Genomic DNA, 26,722 nt, shown 5'->3' with positions numbered 1-26,722 from the left:
TTTGGAGCCAAGAGAGCTGATATCAAGTCCCAGCCCCACTATTCATTAGCTGTATAATCTTGAATAATGAGTCATTTTATCTCTACATATTGTATTTTCTTATTTATAAATTACAGTTGGAATTATATGATCTTTATTCCTTCAGGATCTAAATTCTAGTATCAATATACTAGTCACTGTTCACAATATAAGGATGATCAAGAGGTGTAGAAATGGCGGCCACTGTTGGTCACACTCTGCTATATTCCATAGCGCTTCTCTTTTTTGCCCCCTCCCTGTGTCTGCTTCTATCCTCCTTAGGCCTTACCTGTGGCAACAAGCCCCAGGAGTTCCTGTCACTGAGGGAAAACAGTACATTCAGCCATGCAGATGCAGACAGACAGTATAAGAATCAGAGTTCAACTGTTCCTCCTGCACAATGTGGTACAAAGGAGAGCTTATTCCAGGAAAAAGGGTATCTCTGAGTCACAGATTATCTAAAGACCCTACACTAGATTCAAAAAGGAAAAAAAAAAAAAAAAAAGACTGGAAAATATCCTGCAGCCTAGGTCATCTGCAGCCTAAGATCTTAGAAATACAAACAGGTATAACCACATATGCTCAACAAATGAGGTTTGACAAATGAGGTTCACCAAAATTAACTGGAAAGACCCCAAGCTAACATGCCTTGCATGGAAAGCTTCCACAAACTGATATAAGTTTAAGTAATATAATTCTTAAGTATAAGAATTTATGAAGTTCATTAAACTGTCAACTCTGTCCCCAGAAAAGAATTTAAAAAAAAAAAAAAAAAAGACTAAAGTTTTAATTAATTAAAAAGAAAATGAAAACTCATAAAAGTGGTACTGATACCACTGAAAATTATACTTTCAGGAACCTAAGAGATATGATTAATCCCATTCCAAAGAAAAGAAACTGAGATGTTGGTAACATAAGGTCCAAGGGTACACAGCTATCAGGTGAAACAGCTGTATCTATACCTAAATTTCTTGACTTGTAAGGATAGTGTTCAATCAACTATGGGATATTGGTCTCTCACAGTCCAAATAAAGAAGGTAAATTCATATATTTAAGTTTATCCTTGTTAGGTAGTTAGAATAGGAAACAGGAGTCCAGAATGGCAGTGGCTAAAAGATAAGGAAGGGAAAAGCCTGTGAAAATAGAACAAAGGAAGGTCTGAGGACCAGAGTGAGGACCTCAGGTAGAACAAACAGCACTCCTGGCTAGCCCAATCTATATAGGGCAGGCCCAGGGGGAGGAAAAAACATATAAAAAGAGGAGCCAAAAGGGCTGGCTCTCCCCCTCCGCCCCCTGCCCCGCACGCTGAGCTGTGACACACCGAGGGCTCTAATGTCCATCATGCCAAATCTTTGTTGTGATGAGACAGAACTGAGGAGTGTATACTCACCTGACATCCTCATGACCACAAGTGGCAGCAAACAAAAATATATATTTTCCTTCCCCAAGTACCTGACTTGGAATATTCTAGAAGCTGAGTTTGGACCATTCTAGAAGCTGAGTTTGGACCATTCTAGAAGCTCTGTAAGGGAGCAATGGCTACTGCTGCTGCTAAGTCACTTCAGTCGTGTCCGACTCTGCACGACCCCATAGACGGCAGCCCACCAGGCTCCCTCGTCCCTGGGATTCTCCAGGTAAGAACACGGGAGTGGGTTGCCATTTCCTTCTCCGATGTATGCAAGTGAAAAGTGAAAGTGAAGTCGCTCAGTCGTGTCCGACTCTTAGCGACCCCGTGGACTGCAGCCCACCAGGCTCCTCCATCCATGGGATTTTCCAGGCAAGAGTAATGGAGTGGGGTGCCACTAGACTTTATTAAATGCAAACAGCTAGTTTGGGGCACACTGGGAAGACCATGAGTTGTACAGTCAGTAAGATCCAAGTATAAATCCCAGTCACAGTACTCCCAGAGTGATCTTCAGTTCAGTTCAGTTCAGTCACTCAGTCGTGTCCGATTCTTTGCAAACTCCATTTGAGTAAACCCGAGAGTTTACTCAAACTCATGTCCATTGAGTCAGTGATGCCATCCAACCATCTCATCCTCTGTCATCCCCTTCTCCTCCTGCCTTCAATCTTTCCCAGCATCAGGGGCTTTTCCAACGAGTCAGTTCTTCGCATCAGGTGGCCAAAGTATTGGAGCTTCAGCTTCAGCATCAGTCCTTCCAATGAATATTCAGGACTGATTTCCTTTAGGATGGACTGGTTGGATCTTCTTGCAGTCCAAGGGATTCTCAAGAGTCTTCTCAACACCACAGTTCAAATGCAACAATTCTTCATGAGTGATCTTAAGATACATCTTTACCTCAGATTCTCTGAGAAACAGTTTTCTAAGACTTCTCTCATAAAGCTACTAATAAAGGCTAAATGATTTCATTCATATTCACCTAGCTATGTGTTAAGAAGTGAATGGGTAAGCCACAACCCATTGTTCACTGTAGGGGTACAGGAGAAGAGGGTAGGGAAGAAGCTATCCTGGCCAAAAAAACAAAGGATACAGTTGAATCTTCTCATAAACATACTAACCACAAGTTTCCTGGGAAACAAAAAAGGTAAATCTGCTAGAATAAGAGGCCTCACCTATGAGATGCTAATATGATATACTAGGTTTGTTTACAGTCTATGTATTTAAAAGGTAGGTCTCTGAGGTCAGCTTTATAACTAAACCAATGGTCTATCTGTAAGTGATAAACCTTATATATCACTTAGAGACTCTGAGATTAATCTGAGCCAGAGCACAACCTGATGTGTCAAGAATGCATCTGTGGAGTGTGATGGAGGTCCCAGACCTTTTCCCGCTTCACCTATACCTTGCGATTACCGCTGTACTTGAAATTACGTATCAGTGAAGCTTGATATTAGGTGTGGGAGGCAGCTTCTAAATTACTGGCTCCCAGTACAGTAATATTGCTGGGAGATTATCAATAACCTCAGAAATACAGATGACACCACCCTTTGGGCAGAAAGCAAAAACTTAAAGGGCCTCCTGAAGAAGGTGAGAGGATAAAGAAAAAGCTGGCTTAAAACTCAACATTTAAAAAACTAAGATCATGTCTTCCAGTTCCATCACTTCATGGCAAACAGATGGGGAAACAGAAACAGTGACAGACTTCATTTTCTTGGGCTCCAAAATCACTGCAGATAGTGACTGTAGTCATGAAATTAAAAGACGCTTGCTCCTTGGATGGAGAGCTATGACCAACCTAGACAGCATATTCAAAAGCAGAGACATCATTTTGCCAATAAAGGTACACAATCAAAGCTATAGTTTTTCCAGCAGTCATGTATGGATGTGAGAGTTGGACTATAAAGAAAGCTGAGCACTGAAGAATTGATGCTTTTGAACTGTGATGTTGGAGAAGACTCTTGAGAGTCCCTTGGACTGCAAGGAGATCAACCAGTCAATCCTAAAGAAAATCAATCCTGAATATTCACTGGAAGGACTGATGCTGAAGCTGAATCTCCAATACCTGGCCACCTGATGCGTAGAGTCGATTCATTAGAAAAGACCCTGATGCTGGGAAAGATTAAAAGCAAGAGGAGAAGGAGATGACAGATGATGACATAGTTAGATGGCATCACCAACTCAATGGACATGAGTTTGAGCAAGCTCCAGGGAGATGGTGAAGGATAGGAATGTCTGGCATGTGCAGTCCATGGGGTCGCAAAGAGTCAGACGTGACTGACTGACTGAACAACAACAACAAATACAGTAAGTTCCCTAAATCTGAACCTTCTAGTTGTAAATTTTCAAAGTGAAAATACGTTTGCATATCCAATCACAAAAGTTCGTTCATGTGTCTGGTGCACACTCTCACATGCAGGCATCCTCTACCAAAGGTTGCACTTTATAGTGTATTTTATTGTACAGTACTGTAGAGTATCTTTATTTCAAGCCAGATTTGCAAGAGGACATCTTCACTGTGTTCCTTGCTGAGGAACACAAGGAGCTTACTAATGAAGGCAAACTGGAGGCTAAGAGAAAGGATGAAGAGAGACAACAGGAAGAAGTAACTGAAGACCAAAGAGATTTACAATGCAAGAAATGGCAAGGGCATTTCCTTTATTTGAAGAAACATCGTTAGTTTTTGAAGCAGAGGACCCAAACATAGAACAGTACACAAAGGTTGCAGCAGTTGTTCAGAATGCAATCCTTTGTTACCATGTCATCTATGACCAAAAAAAAAAAAAAGTGCTACTACCCAGACATCACTGGATCATATTTTTCAAGAAGATAGAACTGAATCCCACAAGGAACCAGAACCTGGGCCATCAAGGTCAGGCATGAGTGGAATTGCAGCTTGCCCTCCATCTCCTATTGCTGAAGACCCCTCAGCTCTACCATCTCCCACTGCCTCTCCCTTCCCCAGCTAGTAAGTCTTCTTACCTGTTTACTTGATGCCAACCCCAGTATACCAGCTGTTATACCATACTACTGTACTTTTCAAGGTACTATACTACAGGATTTAAAACGTTTTCTTTCTTTTTTGTGTTTCTTTCTTATGTATTATTCATGTGAAATGTAATATAAACCTATTATAGTACAGTTCTGTATAGCTGATTGCGTTAGTTGGGTACCTAGGCTAACTTTGAGGGACTCACGAACAAACTGGACTTATGAATGTGCTTTCAGAACAGAACTCATTCATATGTAGGGGACTTACTATAATCTGGGCCTCCTGGCCAAGATGAAGTGTTGACATTGGTCTCAGGTTTGACATTTGCAAAGGCAACAAAAACAAAAACAAGAGAAAAGAAAACCATCAACAAAACAAAAATGTAACCTATTAAATGGGAAAAATATCTGCAAACCACATATCTGATAAGGTTTGTAACAACCAAATTGTTCAAGAAACTCTCACAATAGCAAAAACCAAACAATCTAGCTCAAAAAATGGGCAGAGAACTTGAGTAGACATTCAAAGAAGACATACAAATGGCCAACAGGTACATGAAAAGGTTCTCAACATTACTAGTACTTAGAGAAATGTAAATCAAAACTACTATAAGGTATCACCTCACATCTGTCAGAATAGCTATTATACAAAACACTGGAAATGACAAGTATTGGCAAGAATGTGGAGAAGCGAACCCTTGTGCACTGCTGGTAGAAATGGAAATTGGTGCAGTCAGTACAGAAAACTACCATCATACGATCCAGCTATTCCACTTCTGGGTATTTATCCAAAAAAAAAAACAACAACACTAACCTATAGAATCTGTTCTCTATGTCTGCATCTCCACTGCTGCCCTGAAAATAAGTTCATCAGTACCATCTTTCTAGATTCCATATACCTGTGCTAAAACACGAAATTTATCTCTTTCGGAATTACTTCCCTCTGTATAATAGGCTCTAGGTTCATCCACCCCATTAGAACTGAATCAAATGTGTTCCTTTTAATGGCTAAGTAGTATTCCAGTGTACATATGTACCACTGCTTCTTTATCCATTCATCTGTCAAAGGACATTTAGGTTGCTTCGATGTTCTAGTTATAGAAAATGGTGCTGCAATGAACACTGGGGTACATATAACAATCTAGAGGGGTGGGAAAGGGTGGGGGGTGGGATGAAGGTTCAAGAGGAAGGAGACATTTAAAAACCTATGGCTAATTCATGTTGATGTATGGCAGAAATCAAACCTATATTCTGAAGCAATTATCCTTCAATTAAAAATAAATAAATTTTTTAAAAATACTAACTCAAAAAGAAATATGCACCCCCATGTTCACTGCAGCATTATTTACAATAGCCAAGATATGGAAACAACCTTAGTGTCCACCAATGGATACACAGATAAAGAAAATGGTGTGTGCGTGTTATTAGATAGTCAGTGTTAGTCCCTCAGTTGTGTCCAATTCTTTGCAACCCCATGGACTGTAGCCCACCAGGCTCCTCTGTCCATGGAACTCTCCAGGCAAGAATACTAAAGTGGGTAGCCATTCCCTTCTCCAGGGGATCTTCCCAACTCAGAGATCAAGCCCAGGTCTCCTGTATTGCAGGCAAGATTCTTTACCATCTGAGCCACCAGGGAAGGCCTGTGTGTGTGTGTGTGTGTGTGTGTGTATACTCACAATGGGATATTACTCAGCATTAAAAAAAAAAATGAAATTTTGCATCTGCAACAACAATGACCTTGAGGGCATAACACTATGGAAAATAAGTTAGAAGCAGGTGGAACAAAAATAGATTCAAAAAACAGTAAGTGAAATATGCCAAAGAAAGACAAATAGTGTATGAACTCACTTATATGTAAAATTTAAAAGCAAACAAAATACCAAGCTCACAGATACAGAGAACAGACTATTGGTTGCCAGAGGCAGGGGGCAGGGGATAGACAAAATGGGTAAAGGGGAACAAACTTCCAATTGTAAAATAAGTTATGTGGATTTAATATACAACAGTGCAACTATAGCTAATAGTACTGCATTGTAGGGGTCCCCAACCTCCAGGATCTAATGCCTGGTGATCCGAGGTGAAGCTGATGTAGTAATATAAAGAAAGTGCACAATAAAAATAATGTGTTAGAATCATCCCAAAACCACCCCCACCCCCTGTCCAGGTTTGCAGAAAAACTGTCTTTCACAAAACCAGTTCCTGCTACCAAAAAGGTTGGAGAACGCTGTATTTGAAAGTTGCTAAGATGGAAGAAGGACTTGTGCTCATCTGCTAAGAGAACACCAAAATCGCACCTAGCTGTTGAACAACCATCGACAGGAGGATGCTGGAACCCACCAAAAAAACATACCAGTGTCCAAGCACAAAGGAGAGGCTGCAAAGAGAAGCAGGAGTGGCACAATCACATTACAATTAAATCCCAAACCCACCAGGTGGGTGCCCCACACACTGGAGAACAATGATACCACACAAGTTCTCACACTGTTGCAAAGGTTCCAGGCACCACATCACTTTCCAACCTGAGGATCCGGCAAAGGACTGGGAATCCCCAGGGAATCTGACTTTGAAGGACAGCAGGATATAATTACAGAACTTCCACAGGACTGGGGGAAACAGAGACTCTTGGAGGGCACAAACAAAACCGTGTGTGCACCAGAACCCAGGGGGAAAGAGCAGTGACCTCACAAGAGACTGAGCCAGACTCGCCTGGGAGTGTCTGAGGATCTACTTCAGAGGTGTGGGTGGGCACTGGCCTGGCACAGGGACAGGGGGACTGGCAGCAGAAGCCCAGGGAGGCGAATACTAGCATAAGTCCTTTTGGAGACAGCCAGTAACCCTACCATAGGGCTATAGATTCCAGGACTGGTTGCCTCAGGTCAAACAACAGGGAGGGAGCAAGCAGACAACTGCATTGAAAATTTACTGAGCACGGTGCTGCACACCAGAGCAAGACCCAGTTTTCCCCACAATAGTCTCTCCCATCAGGAATCCTGCGCAAGCCTCTTATTCTCATCCATCATAGGGCAGACAGAAGAAGCAAGAATTACAATCCCACAGACTCCAAAACGAAAACCACAATCACAGAAAGCTAACCAAAATGATCACATGGATCACAGGCTTGTGTAACTCAATGAATCTATGAGCCATGCAGTGCAGGGCCACCCAAGACGGACGGGTCATGGTGGAGAGTTCTGACAAAACGTGGTCCACTGGAGAAGGGAATGGCAAATTACTTCAGTATTCTTGCCTCAAGAATGCCATGAATAGTATGAAAAGGCAAAAAGACATGACACTGGAAGATGAGTCCCCAGGTCGGCAGGTGTCCAACACACTACTGAGCAAGAGTGGGGAAATAGCTCCAAAAAGAATGAAGCAGCTGGGCCAAGGCAGAAACAAAACTCAGACGTGGATGCGTCTGGTAGTGAAAGTAAAGTCCATGCTATAAAAAACAATATTACACAGGAACCTGGACTGTTAGGTCCACGAATAAAGGCAAACTGGAAGTGGTGAAGAGGATAATGCCAAGTGTAACTAAACATCAACATTTTAGCAATCAGTGATCTAAAATGGATAGGAATGGGCAAATTTAATTCAGACAACCATTATATCTACTACTGTGGGCAAGAATCCCTTAGAAGAAATGGAGTAGCCGTCACAGTCAACAAGAGAGTCAGAAATGCTCTACTTGGCTGCAATCCCCAAATGACAGAAGGATCTCAGTTTGTTTCCCAGGCAAAACATTCAACATCAGAGTAGCCCAAGTCTATGCCCCAACCGCTAATGCCAAAGAAGTTGAAGGTGAACAGTTCTATGAAGACAAACAAGACCTTTTAGGACTAACACCAAAAAAAGATGTCCTTTTCATCATAAGGGACTAGAATGCAAAAGTAGGAAGTCAAGAGATACCTGGAGTTAATAGGCAAGTTTGGCCTTTAGAATTGCCAAACTACCCTATTACTCCAGGTATCACTTGACTAGCTCAGGTGGTAAAGAATCCACCAGCAATGCAGGAGACCTCGGTTCGATTCCTGAATCAGAAGATCCGCCGGAGAAGGGATAGGCTACCCACTCCAGTATTCTCAGGTTTCCCTGGTGGCTCAGCTGGTAAAGAATCCTCCTGCAATGTGAGAGGCCTCGGTTCAATCTCTGGATTGGGAAGATCCCCTGGAGAAAGGAATGGCTACCCACTCCAGTATCCTGGGCTCGAGAATTCCACGGAGTGTGTAGTCCATGGGGTCGCAAAGAGTCAGACACAACTCAGCGATTTTCACTTTCACTTCACTTTTTACTTTCACTTTTGGCCTTAGACTGCAAAATTAAACAGGGTGAAGGCTAACAAAGCTTTGCCAAGAGAACACACTGGAAATAGCAAACATCCTCTTTAAACAAAACAAGAGACGACGCTATACATGGACATCACCAGTCAATACTGAAATCAGATTGATTATATTCTTTGCAGCCAAAGGTGGAGAAGCTCTTTACAGTCGGCAAAAGTGAAACCTGGACCTGACCGTGGCTCACATCATGAGCTCCTTGTAGCAAAATTCAGGTTCAAATTGAAGAAAGTAGGGAAAACCACTTAAGCCATTCAGATATGACCAAAATCAAATACATTATGATTATACAGTGGAAGTGACAAATAGATTCAAGGAGTTAGATCTGGTAGACAGAATGCATGAAGAACTATGGATGGAGCTTCGCAACACTGTACAAGGAGTCAGTGACTAAAAACCATGCCCCAAAAAAAGAAATGCAAGAAGGCAAAGTGGGTGGCTGAGGAGGCCTTACAGATAACTAAGGAAAGAAGAGAAGTGAAAGGCTAAGGAGAAAAGGAAAGGTATACCCAACTGAATGCAGAGTTCCAGAGAATACCAAGGAGAGGTAAAAAGCCTTCTTAAGTGAACAATGCAAAGAAATAGAGAAAAACAATAAAATGGGAAAGACAGATCTCTTCAAGAAAACTGGAGATACCAAGGGAACATTTCATGTAAAGATGAGCACAATAAAGGAGAGAAACAGCAAAGCCCTAACAGAAGCAGAAGAGTTGGCAAGGATACACAGAAGAACTATACAAAAAGGTCTGAGTGACCCAGATAACCACAATGGTGTGGTCACTCACCTAGAGCCAGACATTCTGGAGTATAAAGTCAAGTGGGCCTTAGGAAGCATTACTGTGAACAAAGCTAGTAGAGGTGATGGAATTCCAGTTGAGCTATTTCAAATCCTAAAAGATGATGCTGTTAAAGTGCTGCACTTAATATGCCAGCAAATTTGGAAAATGCAGCAATGGCCAAAGGACTGGAAAAGGTCAATTATTCCAATCCCAAAGAAAGGCAATGCCAAATAATGTTCAAACTACCACACAACTGTGCTTATTTCACATGCTAGCAAGGTCATGCTCAAAATCCTTCAAGCTAGGCTTCAACAGTATGTCAACTGAGAACTTCCAGATACATAAACTGGGTGTAGAAAAGGTAGAGGAACCAGAGATGAAATTGCCAACATCTATTGGATCATAGATAAAACAAGAGAATTCCAGAAAAAACATCTATTTCTACTTCAATGACTATGCTAAAGCCTTTGACTGTGTGGATCATAATAAACTGTGGAAAATTCTTAAAGAGATGGAAACACCAGACCACCTTACCTGTCCTGAGAAACCTACGTGCAGGTCAAAAAGCAAAAGTTAGAACTGGACATGGAACAAGGAACTGGTTCAAAATTGGGAAAGGAGTACGGTAAGGCTGTATACTGTCACCCTGTTTATTTAACTTCTATGCAGAGTACATCATGCAAAACGGTGGGCTGGATGACTCACAAGCTGGCATCAAGACTGCCAGTAGAAATATCAACAACCTCAGATATGCAGATGATACCAACTTAACAGCAGAAAGTGAAGAGGAACTAAAGAAGCCTTTTGATAAGGGTGAAAGAGGAAAGTGAAAAGGGGGGCTTCAAACTCAACATTCAAAAAAACTATGATCATGGCACCCAGTCCCATCACTTCATGGCAAACAGATGGGAAAACAACGGCAACAATGACAGACTTTATTTTCTTGGCTCCAGTATCATTGCAGAAGGTGACTGCAGCCATGAAATTAAAAGACGCTTGCTCCTTGGAAGAAAAGCTATTAATAAACCTAGACAGTGTATTAAAAAACAGAGACATCACTTTGCCAACAAAGGTCCATATAGTCAAAGCTATGGTTTTTCCTGGGTCGGGAAGATCCCCTGGAGAAGGAAATGGCAACCCACTCCAGTATTCTCGCCTGGAGAATCCCATGGACAGAGGAGCCTGGCAGGCTAAAGTCCATGGGATCCCAAGAGTCAGACACAACTTAGCAGCTAAATCACCACACCACCATGTATGAATTTGAGAGTTTGACCATAAAGAAGGCTAAGCACCAAAGAATTGATGCTTTCAAATCTCACAGTGCTGGAGAAGACTCCTTTAAGTCCCTTGGACAGCAAGGAAATCAAACCAGTCAGTCCTACAAGAAATCAACCCTGAATATTCACTGGAAGGACTGCTGCTGAAGCTCATGCTCCAATATTTGGCCACCTGACACAAATAGTGGACTCGCTGGAAGAGACCCACACGCTGGGAAAGATTAAGGGCAAGAGGAGACAGGGGCAACAGATGGTTGGATGCCATCACCAACTCAATGAACACAATAAGCTTGAGCAAACTCGGGAAATAGTGAAGGATGAGGGAGCTGGAGTGCTGCGGTTCGTGAGGTCACAAGGAATTGCACACGACTTAGGGATCAAATAACAACAAGAGAGTAGATATTAAAAGTTTTCTTTACAAGAAAAAAAATTTTGTAAGTATATATGGTAACAGATGTTAGACATATTTTGATGGTTATTTTGCAAAATATACCAATACTGAATTGTTATGTTGTATGCCTACACTTGGAGAAGGCAATGGCACCCCACTCCAGTACTTTGCCTGGAAAATCCCATGGATGGAAGAGCCTGGTAGCTGCAGTCCATGGGGTCGCTGAGGGTCAGACACGACTGAGTGACTTCACTTTCACTTTTCACTTTCATGCATTGGAGGAGGAAATGGCAACCCACTCCAGTGTTCTTGCCTGGAGAATCCCAGGGATGGGGGAGCCTGGTGGGCTGCCGTCTATGGGGTCGCACAGAGTCGGATACGACTGAAGCGACTTAGCAGCAGCAGCATGCCTAAACTAATACGTTGTATTCAATAATTAAATAAAGATGGAGTGTGACTTCTGAGTCTGGGTCATAAAAGACACTGCTGTTTCCACCCTACTCCTTCTTCCCCTCTCATGTGCTCTCTCTGATGAGGCCAGCAGACATATTGTGAGAAGCCATCTGAAGAGGAGGGCCATATGGAAAGGAATTGGAAGACACCTCTGACCAACAGCCATCAAGAGAATGAATCTTGTCAACAAGCACATGAGCTTGGAAAGAGATCGACCCCCAGTTGAGCCTCAAGGTACCTGTTATACCTTGACTGCAGCCTTATGACAGACCAAGAACCAAAGGGCCCAGATGAGCCACACCTGTATTCCTAAACTACAGAAAGCATGGGATAATATACGGCTCTTGCTTCAAGTCACTATGTTGTGGGTAATTCATTACACCACAATAGATAATTAATATGTCATCTGGAACTAATTGTGTTTTCTCAAGTGCCTACTCCATTCTAAGCCTTGTTCTAAGCTCTCTGAGAATAACAATTAAGTAGAAAAGCTCTTTTGCCTTTGTGGAGCTTACATTCTAGTAAAAAGAAAGAGAAAAAAGAATTATAATCAATTAACACTCTAGGATATTTGACAGAGTTAAGTGTTATAGAAAAAAAATATAAGAGCATGGTAAAGAGGAGTGTTTGGGGCAGTATAAAGAAAGACAGCCATGTGGATACTTGAGGAAAAAGTATTCCTGTGGAAGAAATGGAATATAAAGATTCTGAGGCAAAAACATGCACGGCTTCTAAACAGCAAGACCAGTGAAGAACAAGGGAACAAGAGGAGGCTAATTAGGAATCAAGATTGGAGAGGGGTTCATATAGACCCATTAAACTTCTGCTCTGAGTGAAAAAGGAAGCCATGAAAGGAATTTAAGACCTGACTTGTATTTTCGCTTTTTGCGTGTGTGTTCACCCTCTACATTGCCACCAATAACCATTCCCTAAATACAACTTACTGGTGTTTTTAAAGGATCACTCTGTCTGCTGTGTTGAGAACAGACAGCAGGAAAACAAGGAGGAAGTGCTAGGAAATAAAAGACTCATGAGAAATATCCAATAAATAGCAAGGAAAGATAAGAAAGCCTTCCTAAGTGAACAATGCAGAGAAATAAAGGAAAACAATAAAATGGGAAAGACGAGAGATCTCTTCAAGAATATTAGAGATACCATGGAAACATTTCATGCAAAGATGGGTACAATAAAGGACAGAAACGGTATGGACCTAAAAGAAGCAGAAGATACTGAGAAGAGGTGACAAATATACACAGAACTATACAAAAAAGATCTTAATGACCCAGATAACCACAATGGTGTGATCACTCACCTAGAGCCAGACATCTTGGAGTGTGAAGACTAGTGGGCCTTGGGAAGCATCATGAGGAACAAAGCTAGTAGAGATGACAGAATTCCACCTGAGCTATTTCAAATCCTAAAAGATGATGCCATTAAAGTGCTCTGCTCAATATGCCAGCAAATATGGAAAACTCAGCAGTGGTCACAGAATTGGAAAAGATCAGTTTTCATTCAATCCCAAAGAAAGGCAATGACAAAGAATGTTCAAACTACTGCACAATTGCACTCATTTCACATACTAGCAAGGTCATACTCAAAATTCCCCAAGCCAAGCTTCAACAGTACATGAACTGAGAACTTCCAGATATACAAGCTGGTTACGGAAAAGGCAGAGGAACCAGAGATCAAATTGCCAACATCTGTTGGATCACAGAAACAGCAAGAGAATTCCAGAAAACATCTACTTCTGCTTCACTAACTACACTAAAGCCTTTGACTATGTGGATCACAACAAAGTGTGGAAAATTCTTAAAGAGATGGGAATACCAGTCCACCTAATCTGCCTCCTGAGAAACCTGTATGCAGGTCAAGAAGCAAAAGTTAGAACTGAACATTGAACAACAGACTGGTTCGAAATTGGGAAAGGAGTACATCAAGGCTGTACATTGTCACCCTGCTTATTTAACTTTATGTAGAGTCATCATGTGAAATGCTGGGCTGGATGAAGCACAAGCTGGAATCAAGATTGCCGGGAGAAATATCAATAACCTCAGATACACAGATGACACCATCTTTACGGCAGAAAGCAAAGAGGAACTAAAGAGCCTCTTGATGAAGGTGAAAGAGGAGGGTGAAAAAATTGGCTTAAAACTCAACATTTAAAAAATGAAGATCATGGCATCCAGTCCCATCATGTCATGGCAAATAGATGGGGAAACAATGAAAACAGTGACAGACCTTATTTTCTTGGACTTTAATATCACTGCAGATGGTGACTGCAGCCGTGAAATTAAAAGATGCTTGCTCCTTGGGAGAAAAGCTATGACCAACCTACACAGATATTAAAAAGCAGTCATCACTTTGCCAACAAAGGTCTGTCTAGTCTAAGCTATGCTTTTCCCAGTAGTCATGTATGGATGTGACAGTTGGACCATAAAGAAGGCTGAGCACCAAAGAATTGATGCTTTCAAACTGTAATGTTGGAAAAAACTCTTGAGAGTCCCTTGGACTGCAAGGAGAGCAAACCAGTCAATCCTAAAGAAAATCAATTCTGAATATTCATTAGAAGGACTGATGCTGAAACTGAAGCTCCAGTATTTTGGCCACCTGATGCGAAGAACTGACTCACTGGAAAAGACCCTGATGCTGGGAAAGATTGAGCAGGAGGGGATGACAAAGTATGACATGGTTGGATGGCATCACTGACTCAATGGACATAACTTTGAGCAAGCTCTGCAAGATGGTGAAGGACAGTGAAACCTGGCAGGCTGCAGTCCATGGGGTCAAAAAGAGTTGGACAGGACTGAGTGAGTAAACAACAACAACAAGAAATATCAGCCCCCTTATCTACCTTTATAGCTATAGTGGTCACAGCCTAACCCAGCTCAATGCTTTCTGACGCAAAATAAAGGATTTGTCTTCCCCTTTTTTAAAGCTTTAAATTGTAGATGACAACAAAAAAGGCAAAAGGCCATTTGAGGAAATACCAGTCTCTAGGAGGAGTGGTCTAAAGTTAGGATCTTCAGTCAAGGGAGGAATCAAAGCAGTAGGAATTTTCACTGTTGCTGCTAAGTCACTTCAGTCGTGTCCGGCTCTGTGCGACCCCACAAACAGCAGCCCACTAGGATCCGTCCCTGGGATTTTCCAGGCAAGAGTACTGGAGTGGGTTGCCACTGCCTTCTCCAACGAATTTTCACTAGCAAAGATTATTTCTAAGACAAACGCAGTATGCTTCAATAAATTAATGCTCATGGAAATTTCTTTTCACTTTTATTATTTCAATTTACAAACCAATTTAAAAAACTATTTAAAAAATTCTCGTTATCTATTCCATAAAGTACTAGTATTTTCCACAAATAAACCATGAACTCTTCACCAGTTATCACATTAGAAATTTTAACTACTTCCCATCTTCGTATTTGCTGTAGCTGAGTATGCAATGCAAAGAACTAGCCTCTGCTGCCCCCTACTGGAGCCACATTTTGCTACCTAACTCTCCCACAGATAAAATCTGAGGTTCACTAGACACAGCCAGACAAGAATGGCTCAGTTGAAATATTGCTGGAATTTTACCACTACTCTGAAAAACCAAACAGTATCTTCTACCGACAAATTCTAAACTGTTTATTTATACAGTTACATATATATAAATTCCCATCTTCCACCCACAGACCCCTACTTTCCAAAAAGCAGTTTAAAAAAGGAGTATTTGATGTGTAATGATTTTCATTCCCAAATCTTTTTATTTTCAACTGAGAATTTTTATAAGAAAGATAAGATCTTTGTTTTATGAGTACCAAAACCTACAAGCCCTAAAGACATTTGCTTTTAAGTGGTAGAATGTATCGCAGGACAGAGCTTTATAAAACTGTATTCATTTCCTTGCCTCTCTTGCCTCTAAATGAAACCATTTTGTTAAAAGGGGTGTGGACAGTTAAGAAAAATAGAAATCTCTCTAAATTGCTAAAGATCAAAAGAATTTTAAATAGGTGAATAAATTAAAACAGAAAAAGCACTTAAGGCAGCAAGTACCTAAATCACCGTTTATTTTTAGCTAAAATACAGAAAGGGAAAAAAAGGATTCCCCCAAACTGAAGCTATTTTGCCGCAGTGAATGCATTTACCTGTTTTCATATATTATAGTTCACTTTCAAAAGCAAGCACTATATGGCAACCTAAGTTTAATTACAGCATATACACAGGATTTTAATTAGTTTCAAATTTTAATTTAGCCTTTATTCAATTCAATTATCCAGTCTGATGGCCCATGAAACTTTCTAATTATCTCTAAGTCCATTAACAACAACTTTTAACTGTTTGCAGTTTGGTTATTTTTTTTATTAGACTGCCTAAGGGAAAATAAGCATTTATGCTGAACTTTTCCACTAACTATACATCTAAAACAATCAACTGAAAATATTTTTAATTGGTTACAAAGGGTCAAACAGGCTTGTGCTTTCAAAATTAATGACCATAACAGAAACTGCATTACAATAGTTTTTCAAATTGATATTCTCTCTCCAAACACAATCATCGTGATGTTGTACCACCTCTTCATCTCCACAGTTAAAACCAATTTAATGCTCACCATGGCATGTTCAACTATGAAAGATTTTTAACAACTCTCCAGGAACACAAGCACCCTGAAATATCTCCCCTTCTTGGATCTTTTTCTGATATACTGAGATATCCAATAATCTTCATACAGGATGGATAATTTTAAAACTCTGCTAAATGTATTCTACACAGTAATCAGTTTACCCTGTTCATGCCCACACAACTGACACATGTAAAAAGTCTCTCTGGCCTTGTCCAATACAGTAATGAGAGATTATATCCACCTATCCAGAGGCCCACAGGGCCACAAAATCCAAGTATGTGCATGGGTACATGTAAAAATTCATACATGCTACATATTCACTGAGGTGAATTAAACAGTGGTGAAATATTAATTCCATTAGCCACTACTAATGATTTCTCTAAATAACTCACTACAAAAGATAATCCAAAAATGTACCCAACACAAAGACCACTTCCGCCCCAGGTACCTTCTTATAAAATGGAAAACAAAGTTGCTGGTCTACCCATGTCCCATTTACTTAGATCCAACTAGAAAACAAAAGGTTAACGGTCTAAAGGCAAATCAGTCTGAATGCACAATGAAGTCATACACAAAGCCTAGTTCTAACTCTATTACTTGCTCAAATTATATAATTAATTACAATAAAAAGATTTACTTTTGCATCCTCTAGTACAATCACTTTCACTTTTCACTTTCATGCATTGGAGAAGGAAATGGCAACTCACTCCAGTGTTCTTGCCTGGAGAATCCCAGGGATGGGGGAGCCTGGTGGGCTGCTGTCTATGGGGTCGCACAGAGTCGGACATGACTGAAGCGACTTAGCAGCAGTACAATCTTACTGTTAAATAGTTTTATGTTTCACTATTATATTATTCTCTCCTCTCCTTCAGCCCACAGGGTAAATTTGAACCAACTGACAAATGTTTAAACATTAAAACAGCTCATGAAAATTATACAATAGGTAGGACATGGAAGCAACCTAGATGTCCTGCAGCAGATGAATGGATAAGGAAGCTGTGGTACATATACACAACGGAGTACTACTCAGCTATAAAAAAAGAACACATTTGAGTCAGTTCTAATGAGGTGGATGAAACTGGAGCCCATTATACAGAATGCAGTAAGCCAGAAAGAAAAACACCAATACAGTATACTAATGCATATATATGGAATTTAGAAAGACAGTAATGACAACCCTATATGCAAGACAGTAAAAGAGACACAGATGTAAAGAACAGACTTTTGCACTATGTGGGAGAAGGCAAGGGTGGGACAATATGAGAAAACAGCATTGAAACATATTTATTACCATATGTAAAACTTATGACCAGTGCAAATTCAATGCATGAAGCAGGGCACCCAAAGCTGGTGCTCTGAGACAACCCAGAGGGATGGGGTGGGGAGGATGGTGGGAGGGGGGTTCAGGATGGGGGGACACATGTACACCCATGGCTGATTCATGTCAACGTATGGCAAAAACCACCACAATATTGTAAAGTAATTAGCCTCCATTTAAAATAAATAAATTAAAAAAACAGTTCAAGAAAATTAGAAAATAAAATAGGAAGGAGGAACTCTACATCTTGTTAAGGTATAGAACAGGAAAAACTTCCACTTCAGCTGAAACAAAAAAACTCACCAAACACAAACAAAAAAAAAATTTCCCTTTAAAATCATCCAAAAATGGTGAGTGAGTGCATGCTCAGTCACTCAGTCATGTCTGACTCTGCAACCCTTTGGACTGTAGCCTACCAGGCTCCTCTGCCCATGGGCTTCTCTAGGCAAGAATACTGGAGTGGGATGCAAACAGTGAATACAAAGAAAATTTTAAGAGAACTAACTCCAAAGAGACTTCCTAGATGAGCAAAGGATAGAGGACGCTTTCAGATTTTAGTCCATTGGTTGAAATGGGTACAGGACAGGTAGAAGAGCAAGCCTGTTGGCAAATGATGGACCTTCTTAGATGAGGATTTAATCTTGGGTCTTAAGGATCCTGACATCCCTGGGAACTCATTAAACTGAAGTTAATGTTTTAAAAATCAGAAATAACTGGTCCATTTAAACCAACAGTTGATGTCTCTTCCATCATTAACCAAAAATGTGTCATTGGCATCCGCATTATAAATACTCATGCAGTTCTGATGAAAGAAAATGCAAAACAAAAGAGATAGATAATCACAACCAATTTGTGGTTAATTATAACCAATTACAACCTTATTGTGATTACTATTTAGGTTGTTTCCAAATTTTTAAAAAACAAAATGTAATCACATTTAAAGAATCTCATATTTGAATCTAAGTGAGGTAAAAATGTCTGTCAATAAGCTCACACCTAAAAATCTTACAGAATTCCCTGAAAGAAAACTTTCATTAGTGACTCAGAAAGATTATAACCTCTCAGTAGACAAAAACGTCTACTTCTCTTTGTACATTTAAACCCGAGAGAGTTGTCATTTGCTCTCATGACTGCAACAAAATTAGAGATAGAAGCAAATAATGAATCACATTCTACTGAAATTACATATTTTACTGTTTGTATTCCCTCTAGGTTTCAAGATGAAAGATGTCAGAATCGTGTCTGTATATTGCCTACTAGGTACAATGCCTGGCAATTAATATGAATCTGTTAAATCCATATAGAATAAATGAGTGAGTAAATCTAGATTACTCTCAGTTCTAATGTCTATTTTATGGTTTTATTATATGAACCTGTGGTTCTTTGGTTCAACAATTTTAAACAAAACGTATTTTAAACATATACCAGTAATAGTTGATAGAACTTTCCACAATGATAAAAAGGTTCTATACCTGCTCTGTTCAATATGGTACTAACTACATGTGTTTATAAGCAGTTTAAATGTAACTAGTGTGAATGAGAAACTGAATTTTTACTTTAATTTTACTAAATTTAAATTTAAAAAGTCACAGGTTGCAAGGGGCTGCAATACTGCACAGCACACAGACCACTCATTAAGTTTAGGGAACAATATTTAATTACAGACTAGGGGCTCAGTGTTTGGAGATGCATAGGGGAAGAATCACATTTTAGAATATGGACATGTAGAATTTTTGAATTTTCTAGTAGTCCCACCTTCAAAAAAATTATCAAAATTAGATGGTATTTGAGTCTGAGTTAAATACAGAGAGATATATGTTAGTTAACAGAGAAAGAAATATCTTCTATCAAGTTGCCTCCCAAGAACTTGTATCTGCCAATCAAGACTGAACCCAGCTGTTTCTCCTCAGTGAAGTTTTCCTTCTCTACTTCCTCTGGAGCTCCACAAAACTTCTGTCAATACCTCTAACACTGTATATGCCTCTACTATAGACTATTTTAAGGTTTGTTTTAAGGTAACAAACTTCCTTAATGGAATGCACACTATACCTTATATTTGTGCAGAAGCTCACACCAGGCCTAATCCAGTACCTCACACATGGCTGGTCTTTCATACATGGTTACTTAGTGAAAAAAGAATGAAATCTGGGGTCAAAAGAAAGTGAGTTCTAGTTCTGTTTCTGCCATATGTTTAGTGATCTTGGGTCTAACACTTAATTGGTTATTCTCAATTCTTATTGGGAATGTCAGTAAGATGAACATCCGTATAGAAACTTTATTTTCTTAAGATCCATTTCTGGATATAAAATTACTGAGGTAAAAGGAAGAACTCTAAGTACTACCAAACCGTCAGTAAAGAGACCACGTGCAATGCAGAAGACCGCTTGCAATGCAGGACACTTGCCTGCAATGCAGGAGACCCAACCCGGGTTTGATCCCTGGGTTAGGAAGATCCCCTGGAGAAGGAAATGGCAATCCACTCCAGCATTCTTGCCTGGAAAATCCCATGGACAGAAGAGCCTGGTGGGCTACCATCTATGGGGTCGCAAGAGTTGGACACGACTTAGCAATTAAACCACCACACCACCAAATACTACCCAGAAACATTTATATATTACTTATAATTCTACCTACAGCACACATCTCCCAACTTTACTGAAACCTCAATATTAATGACTTAACATGCTATCCTTTTGATTTATTCATATACCTTTCTATGCCCTTAATCCCCAAATAACTGACTTTGCTATATTCTTTTCCAGAGAGTTTCCCTACATTTGTGAGCCCACACAGGGTAATTTATTGGGTGAGGGGGTGTGTGGGGGTGGTGAAAAGAGCATATTTGGGAGTGGTCCCCAGCAATGCCTGTAATTCCCACACAAAAAAAGGAAAAGAGCAACCTATTATTCAAAACCACCTTCTTGCTTATTAGAACCTGTACCAGAGAAAGTAAGAGCACAGATCTAAACTTTAGGAGACTGCTTGGGTTCAAATTCTGGCTCTACAGATTTTCAAACAAAATGTTTAACTGCTCAAAACATTCAAGTTTTGTCATCTGAAAACAAAGACTGAATAAATAGGCTTATAACTCATCAAAAAGATGATGCTCAGTGAGTAATTCTAATGAAAAGCTTAGTAAGGGAAGAAAGTTAGAACAAAACACTAAAATAAGTTTTCATGGATTTTTCTCAGCCCTTATCATCAAGTCTCAGTCAAGAGACGTGTAAGAGCTGTCTACATGCTAGCAACCTACATCACAAAAATGTCAGATCAGCACTCACCTGAATTTCTCCATTCTTTATTTGTATACAATTAAGAAAGCAAGTTTTTTTTTTTACTTAGGTAAAACCAAAAGCAAAGACACATGCCAGCACACCTACCTGGCAGTTCTACCCGCTCTGTGAATATATGTGTTGGCATCTTCTGGGCAATCAAACTGAAGAACCCAATTTACAGCCGGGAAATCTGTGTAGAAAGAACATCAAGTTGAAAAAGCAGTTCCAAGATCTGCCCTGCTGTACTATTTTTATTTTATAATAATGCTTGCCAGGGCTTCCCATCACATCAAACTGATAGATATCATCTGTGAACACTATAAAAACAAAATTAATTGCATGAACCAAGAGATAATAAACACTTCTCTTTTTTGATCAACTGAAATAAAATTAATGACAGTGTTTGAATGTGAAGACTATTTTATATCTGATAGAGGAGACAGATTGCTTTGTGTCACACAAAATAATGAAATACTCGGATAGTTAATAACCTAAAAGAATCACTTCTCATCAGCTCCCAGTGAACTATGAAACTTATTTATAAATTTCAACGAAAATTTACTTTTCCTGCTATTTCCATCTCCTAAAGATGTCTTTTTAAATCCCTCTACCCATTTCCTAGCAGTAATTATTTCATATGTATTTCTGGTTGCAAAAGTTTCCATTCATTTCCAGAGATCCTGGTCTCAACAATTTAAGAGAACTACCTTTAGTCATTTATGGATTTGCTGTAAGGATTTCAGAACAATTTCTATCACAGACAAAAAAGCTGAGGGAGGCAGGAGGAAAGGAAGAAGGGAGGGAAGGAGGGAGGAAAAAGGAAAAAAAAAAACAAAGAAAGACTTGTGAAGATAATGGTACCTACGGGTACCTGAAAGTATAAAAACTATCAAACTATCACTGAGTTATATAAGCTATTCAAAAGGAGTGAATCTATTTAAATGGGCAAAACTCAACAGAAATAAGAGAAAAGATATTTAAAACAACTCTCCTCTTGGGGCTTGAAGTACAAAGTACCTCAGAAGGCAAGGGCATGTTTCAGGGCTATAAACAGGAAGACAGGCTGAAAGCAACACTCAGACCTGCAGGTCCCCTCCTGGTCCTATACACTGGGTCTCCTGAAGAAAAGCTTGTAAAGGCTTCAAACCAAGACACCAGAGAGAGTAGAAGAAAGAGGCACCAGAGCCCTTGAAAACAGGGTACTGAGTGTAAGCCTGAGTTGGAGCCCTCTATGTCTATAGCCAGGCTTCTACAGAGCCAGTAGCAAGCTTAATCCTCTACTCATGAAAGTGACATATTCTTATCTGGACAGACTCAATGTGCAAAAAATACTGAATAGAGTTTGACATCTTGAGTCCTCCACAAGATGACTGACTCCATCCAAAATCTCCTCGCAATGAAGGCCATTAGTCAACAACCATCATCCACATACTAATCACTTCAAATAATCTTTTCTGATGTTTCACTGCTAAATATAATAAAACACAGCCAACTGAGGACAATTAGGAAAAGTCTCAAAAGTAAAAAAGACGGAGGAGTAAAAATGAAACCAGCAGAAGCAGAAAAACGTGAAGAGAACTTTAACCCACTACCTTCAGAGAAATAAAACACTGCATCCGCCAGATGAGAATAAGAGGCTATAAAAAAGAAACACTTGGTACTTAACTAAAATTTTAATCAGAAAAGCTGAAATATAAAATCAAGAAGTCTCCCAGAAATAATGAGAGAGAGACAATAAGATGGCAACAGAAGAAACAGAAAATCTAGAGGACTGATCAAAGAGGTCAAATATTCTTCCAGAAAGAGTAAATAAGAGAGGGAAGGGGAAAAATACTATAAAAAAGATATAAGAAAGGAAACAATCAAAGTACACAAATTCCCCATTAGTAAGCAATAATTACATAGTGAAAATAAATACTGAAACTTTATTTAACCAAATCACCAAAGAGGAATTCAGAAGCATATTTCTTGCAAAGGAAAGACATGAGTCTCTATCATGTGCTGCTCAATACAGAAACTTTAGTCAAGTTTAAATTAAAATTTAATACAATAATTCTTTCCTCATTGCACTGGACACATTTCAAGTGGACAACTATCATGTTTAGCTAGTATCTACAGTATTAGTACAAGCACAGAACATTTCAATGATCATAGAAAATTCTATTGAATAGTGCTGGTCTAGATTGAAAAAACATATTGAATGTCTATACACCAAATGGGACCTCACACTAAAGCACATTATCATAAAATTTCAGGACTCTGTAGATAAAAAGAAAACCCTAAGAATAAGCCAGAATAAGAAAAAGAGGCTACAAAAAAACAAAATCAGAAAGGCAAAGGTCTTGTCAACATAATATTGACTACTATAAGATAATGGAGCACTATCTGCAAAGTTTTAAGAGAAAATTGTTTCAAACTAGATTTCAATTCTCAGTCAATTGTCATTTAAGAATAAGACATCATAACACATGTAATAATTCAAAAAATGTACCTCCCATACACTCTTACTTAGGAAGCTATTAAAGAATTAGTCTTTTTTTTTTTCTTTTTTTTTTTTAAATTTTATTTTATTTTTAAACTTTACATAATTGTATTAGTTTTGCCAAACATCAAAATGAATCCATCACAGGTATACATGTGCTCCCCCTCCTGAACCCTCCTCCCTCCTCCCTCCCCATACCATCCCTCCAGGTCGTCCCAGTGCACCAGCCCCAAGCATCCAGTATCGTGCATTGAACCTGGACTGGCATCTCGTTTCATACATGATATTTTACATGTTTCAATGCCATTCTCCCAAATCTTCCCACCCTCTCCCTCTCCCACAGAGTCCATAAGACTGTTCCATACATCAGCGTCACTTTTGCTGTCTCGTACACAGGGTTATTGTTATCATCTTTCTAAATTCCATATATATGCGTTAGTATACTGTATTGGTGTTTTTCCTTCTGGCTTATTTCACTCTGTATAATAGGCTCCAGTTTCATCCACCTCATTAGAATTAGTCTTTACATAAAAAATAACAGTATTATTAATAAGTCAAAAAAAAGGAAGAGAGATATCTGGAAAGAAAGTATCATGTGCATCAAGCTTACAGAGCAACCAGTTCAGATTAGAGCTGGAAACAAAAGGCTGCAATGGGAAGGTCCCCAGGGAAAAAGAAAGAGACTATGTTTGAACTGTTAGGAAACTAAACAGGTGACATCTGCTGGAACATTTGAGAAAACAGAAAGAAAAACACAAACCTGAACAAATTTTAACTCAATTTGAATATAAGAAAACTACTTAAACCTCTTCTGGACCCTCAGCCACTGCTCAGTCAGTGGCTGAGGGTCCAGAAGAGGTCAGGGAGATGGGGGTGGACATCATTGCCAGGGGCGAGGCTCTAGGCCCCATCAGTGAGCTCTACCCCGAGGCACTCAGTGAAACAGACCCTGAGGAGGCCAGTGCCACGCATCCTCCCCAAGAAGGCGGGGAGGTCTCGACCCCCGAGCCTCTAAAAGTTACTTTTAAACCCCAGGTGAAAGTAGAGGATGATGAATCTCTTTTGCTAGATTTAAAGCAGTAATTATAAAGAGGAATTAAGTATATTATAATTGTAAGTCTCCTTAATCATATAATCTTAGTTTAATTAGTATAGTCATTTACATGTACATGCCATATAGGAAAACATAAATGATATGCTTGTTTCATTTTTAGGTTTAAAATACTCAAGATAATAAGTTATTAATATACATTTCCATGTAACTTCCTGGGGAATTCTTTTTTTTTTCCCTCCCCTGGAGAACTTTTTTTTTCTCTCCTCCCCCAGGGCTTATTTGATTCTATCAGCTTTCTCTCTTAGGTCACTCTCATGGCAGCTATTTTTAAGTTCATTTCTCTTGCCCATCAAAAAAAAAGTTTTCTAGTGAGGGCCAATTAGGTGTTTGTCTAGTCTACAACAAATGAAGGGCAAATTTGTGGCCATGATTTATTTGCAAGTCAACTCTTGATTTTGGTCTAGATTAATACAAGGGGAATAACTCATGTGTGGATTTTATCTGTTCAAATCAATAGATTTGTTAGTAAATTAGCAGTCACACCCCTTTTTGATGCCTTTGCTTAAAAACATGGAAGTGCTGGACTCGAGCACTCGGTTCCGGCATCAGAGCCTTGCTTGTAGCAAGCCACTCGGCAAGTCGTCTGCTAATCGTCTGGTCACTGAAATGAAGAGAGTTCACCTGTCCTGCCCACCCCAGAGGACTGCTGTGAAGATTAATGAAATGTTACACATTCTGGGGGGAGCAAGAACCATTTCCAGAGAAAAGAAACCCCACCGGTTCCTCAAAAACAGAATCGAAATACTTACATCTTCTGAAAAAGCCCTGAGCTTCAAGCAGTAAGGACCTAGGTGGGACAGACACTAAAGTTGGTTTTCCTTTTCACAGAATCAGGAGTGAAAAATAAAGGTTTGGGTGACATCTTTTTCATCAGAGGCTAAACCCAGATCTTGGGTTTGAATTGGGTCTTAAAACATTTCCTGGAAAATTCTTCTCTGATTATCTTCTGCACAGATCTCTGGTGGACTAGAGCAGCATGTTTGAGCATCATGAACTCTGCAACTGTGGCTGTACCTTCAAGAGGCCTCTCTAAAGCCAGACCTTGCGCAATGTTTGGAAAAGACCTCAAATGTTTCTGATTTCCGGAGTGAACCCCTCAAGGTCCACCTGTCTAAAACAGTGTTCAGGGAGTTTATCACAGCTGCTTTGGGAGGAAGCCAGATTCTACCTGTCAGTTAGCTGTAAATCTAACTGATCAGCTAAGTAGGTGATCCAGAAGTAGATACTACTGTTAAAGAGAAAAATGATCATACCAGTTCTTCAATTATGTATGTTTAAATCTTTTGATTTGAGAAAGGGAAGAAATGGAATTACGGGATTTGAAGAATTTGAAGAGTTTTGGACAACAGTTAGCTTTCAGATCAGTTTTAGATGCTCTGGTAGTAACTAAAAATTGTACACGCACACACACAAATCAGCTTTAAAATATTTAACTGAGTTATCCAGCTATTTGGGTTTGGGAGTTTGATTCAGTATCATTTCCTCTTCACCGTGTGTGAATACATAAAATAGTGAACTGTTCCTCTCATTATCTTTTTATAAAGTGTATACAGCTTTGAACAATACTTCAAAAGGAATAATTTTTAAAATGTTATGGTTTAGCAAAAGCTTGGATGCCTAATCAAATATTTCCTTAAAGCCATAATAAATTTGAATTAAAAAAGAAAACTACTTAGAAATATGAAGCTTAATACTAAAAGGAATAATTGCTTCTGGAGAGTGAGGAGTGGGTAAAGCAGGGACTACTATGTCTCATAACTCATTTTTACCCATATTATTCTTTAAGAAATAGAACTGGGAAAAAATTAAGAATAAAATAAAGTTTAAAAAAGATACTGGTATACTCTAAAGATATTCCTGGCTATACCATGAGACACATGACACAAATACACTGGAAATTTACACATCAACATGGAAAGATTGAAAAGCAAGTCATAAACTGGGATATACAATATTGTTTTATAAAACTTCATAAAAACCTAATACTATATATCACTCATGAATACAATCATATAAGCTTTTTAAAATTAAAAAAGAGTTTCTTGACATTTTTTGTGCCATAGTTAAAATCTACAAAACCCTTTTCAGAGTATTTTTAAGTGCATAAAGTAAAACATACAGGATTACAAGAGAAAATAATTATAATGAAATAAACATTCTATTGAATTGTATATACAGCAATATATATGCTTATTCACTGACATATTAAATAACACAACTTACTTATGTATCGACCACCATAATATCAAAATTGTATTAAGTATAAACAATCATGCAAGATATCTACAGAA

At 39.2% G+C, this 26,722-nt stretch overlaps 1 protein-coding gene across 1 annotated transcript in view; it reads right to left on the bottom strand.

Moving 5' to 3' along the window:
• Positions 1-26,722, bottom strand: part of DDX10 (DEAD-box helicase 10) — a 302,422-nt gene that overhangs the window by 244,111 nt on the left and 31,589 nt on the right. Inside the window, exon 9 of the mRNA XM_070803372.1 lies at positions 20,941-21,025. Within this exon, the coding sequence (XP_070659473.1) occupies positions 20,941-21,025 (85 nt within the window). The remainder of the gene's footprint in view (positions 1-20,940; positions 21,026-26,722) is intronic.

The sequence above is a fragment of the Bos indicus genome, chromosome 15 (assembly GCF_029378745.1).
Source record: "Bos indicus isolate NIAB-ARS_2022 breed Sahiwal x Tharparkar chromosome 15, NIAB-ARS_B.indTharparkar_mat_pri_1.0, whole genome shotgun sequence".
Taxonomy (NCBI): domain Eukaryota; kingdom Metazoa; phylum Chordata; class Mammalia; order Artiodactyla; family Bovidae; genus Bos; species Bos indicus.
This window is presented reverse-complemented; position numbering and strand designations above follow the sequence as displayed.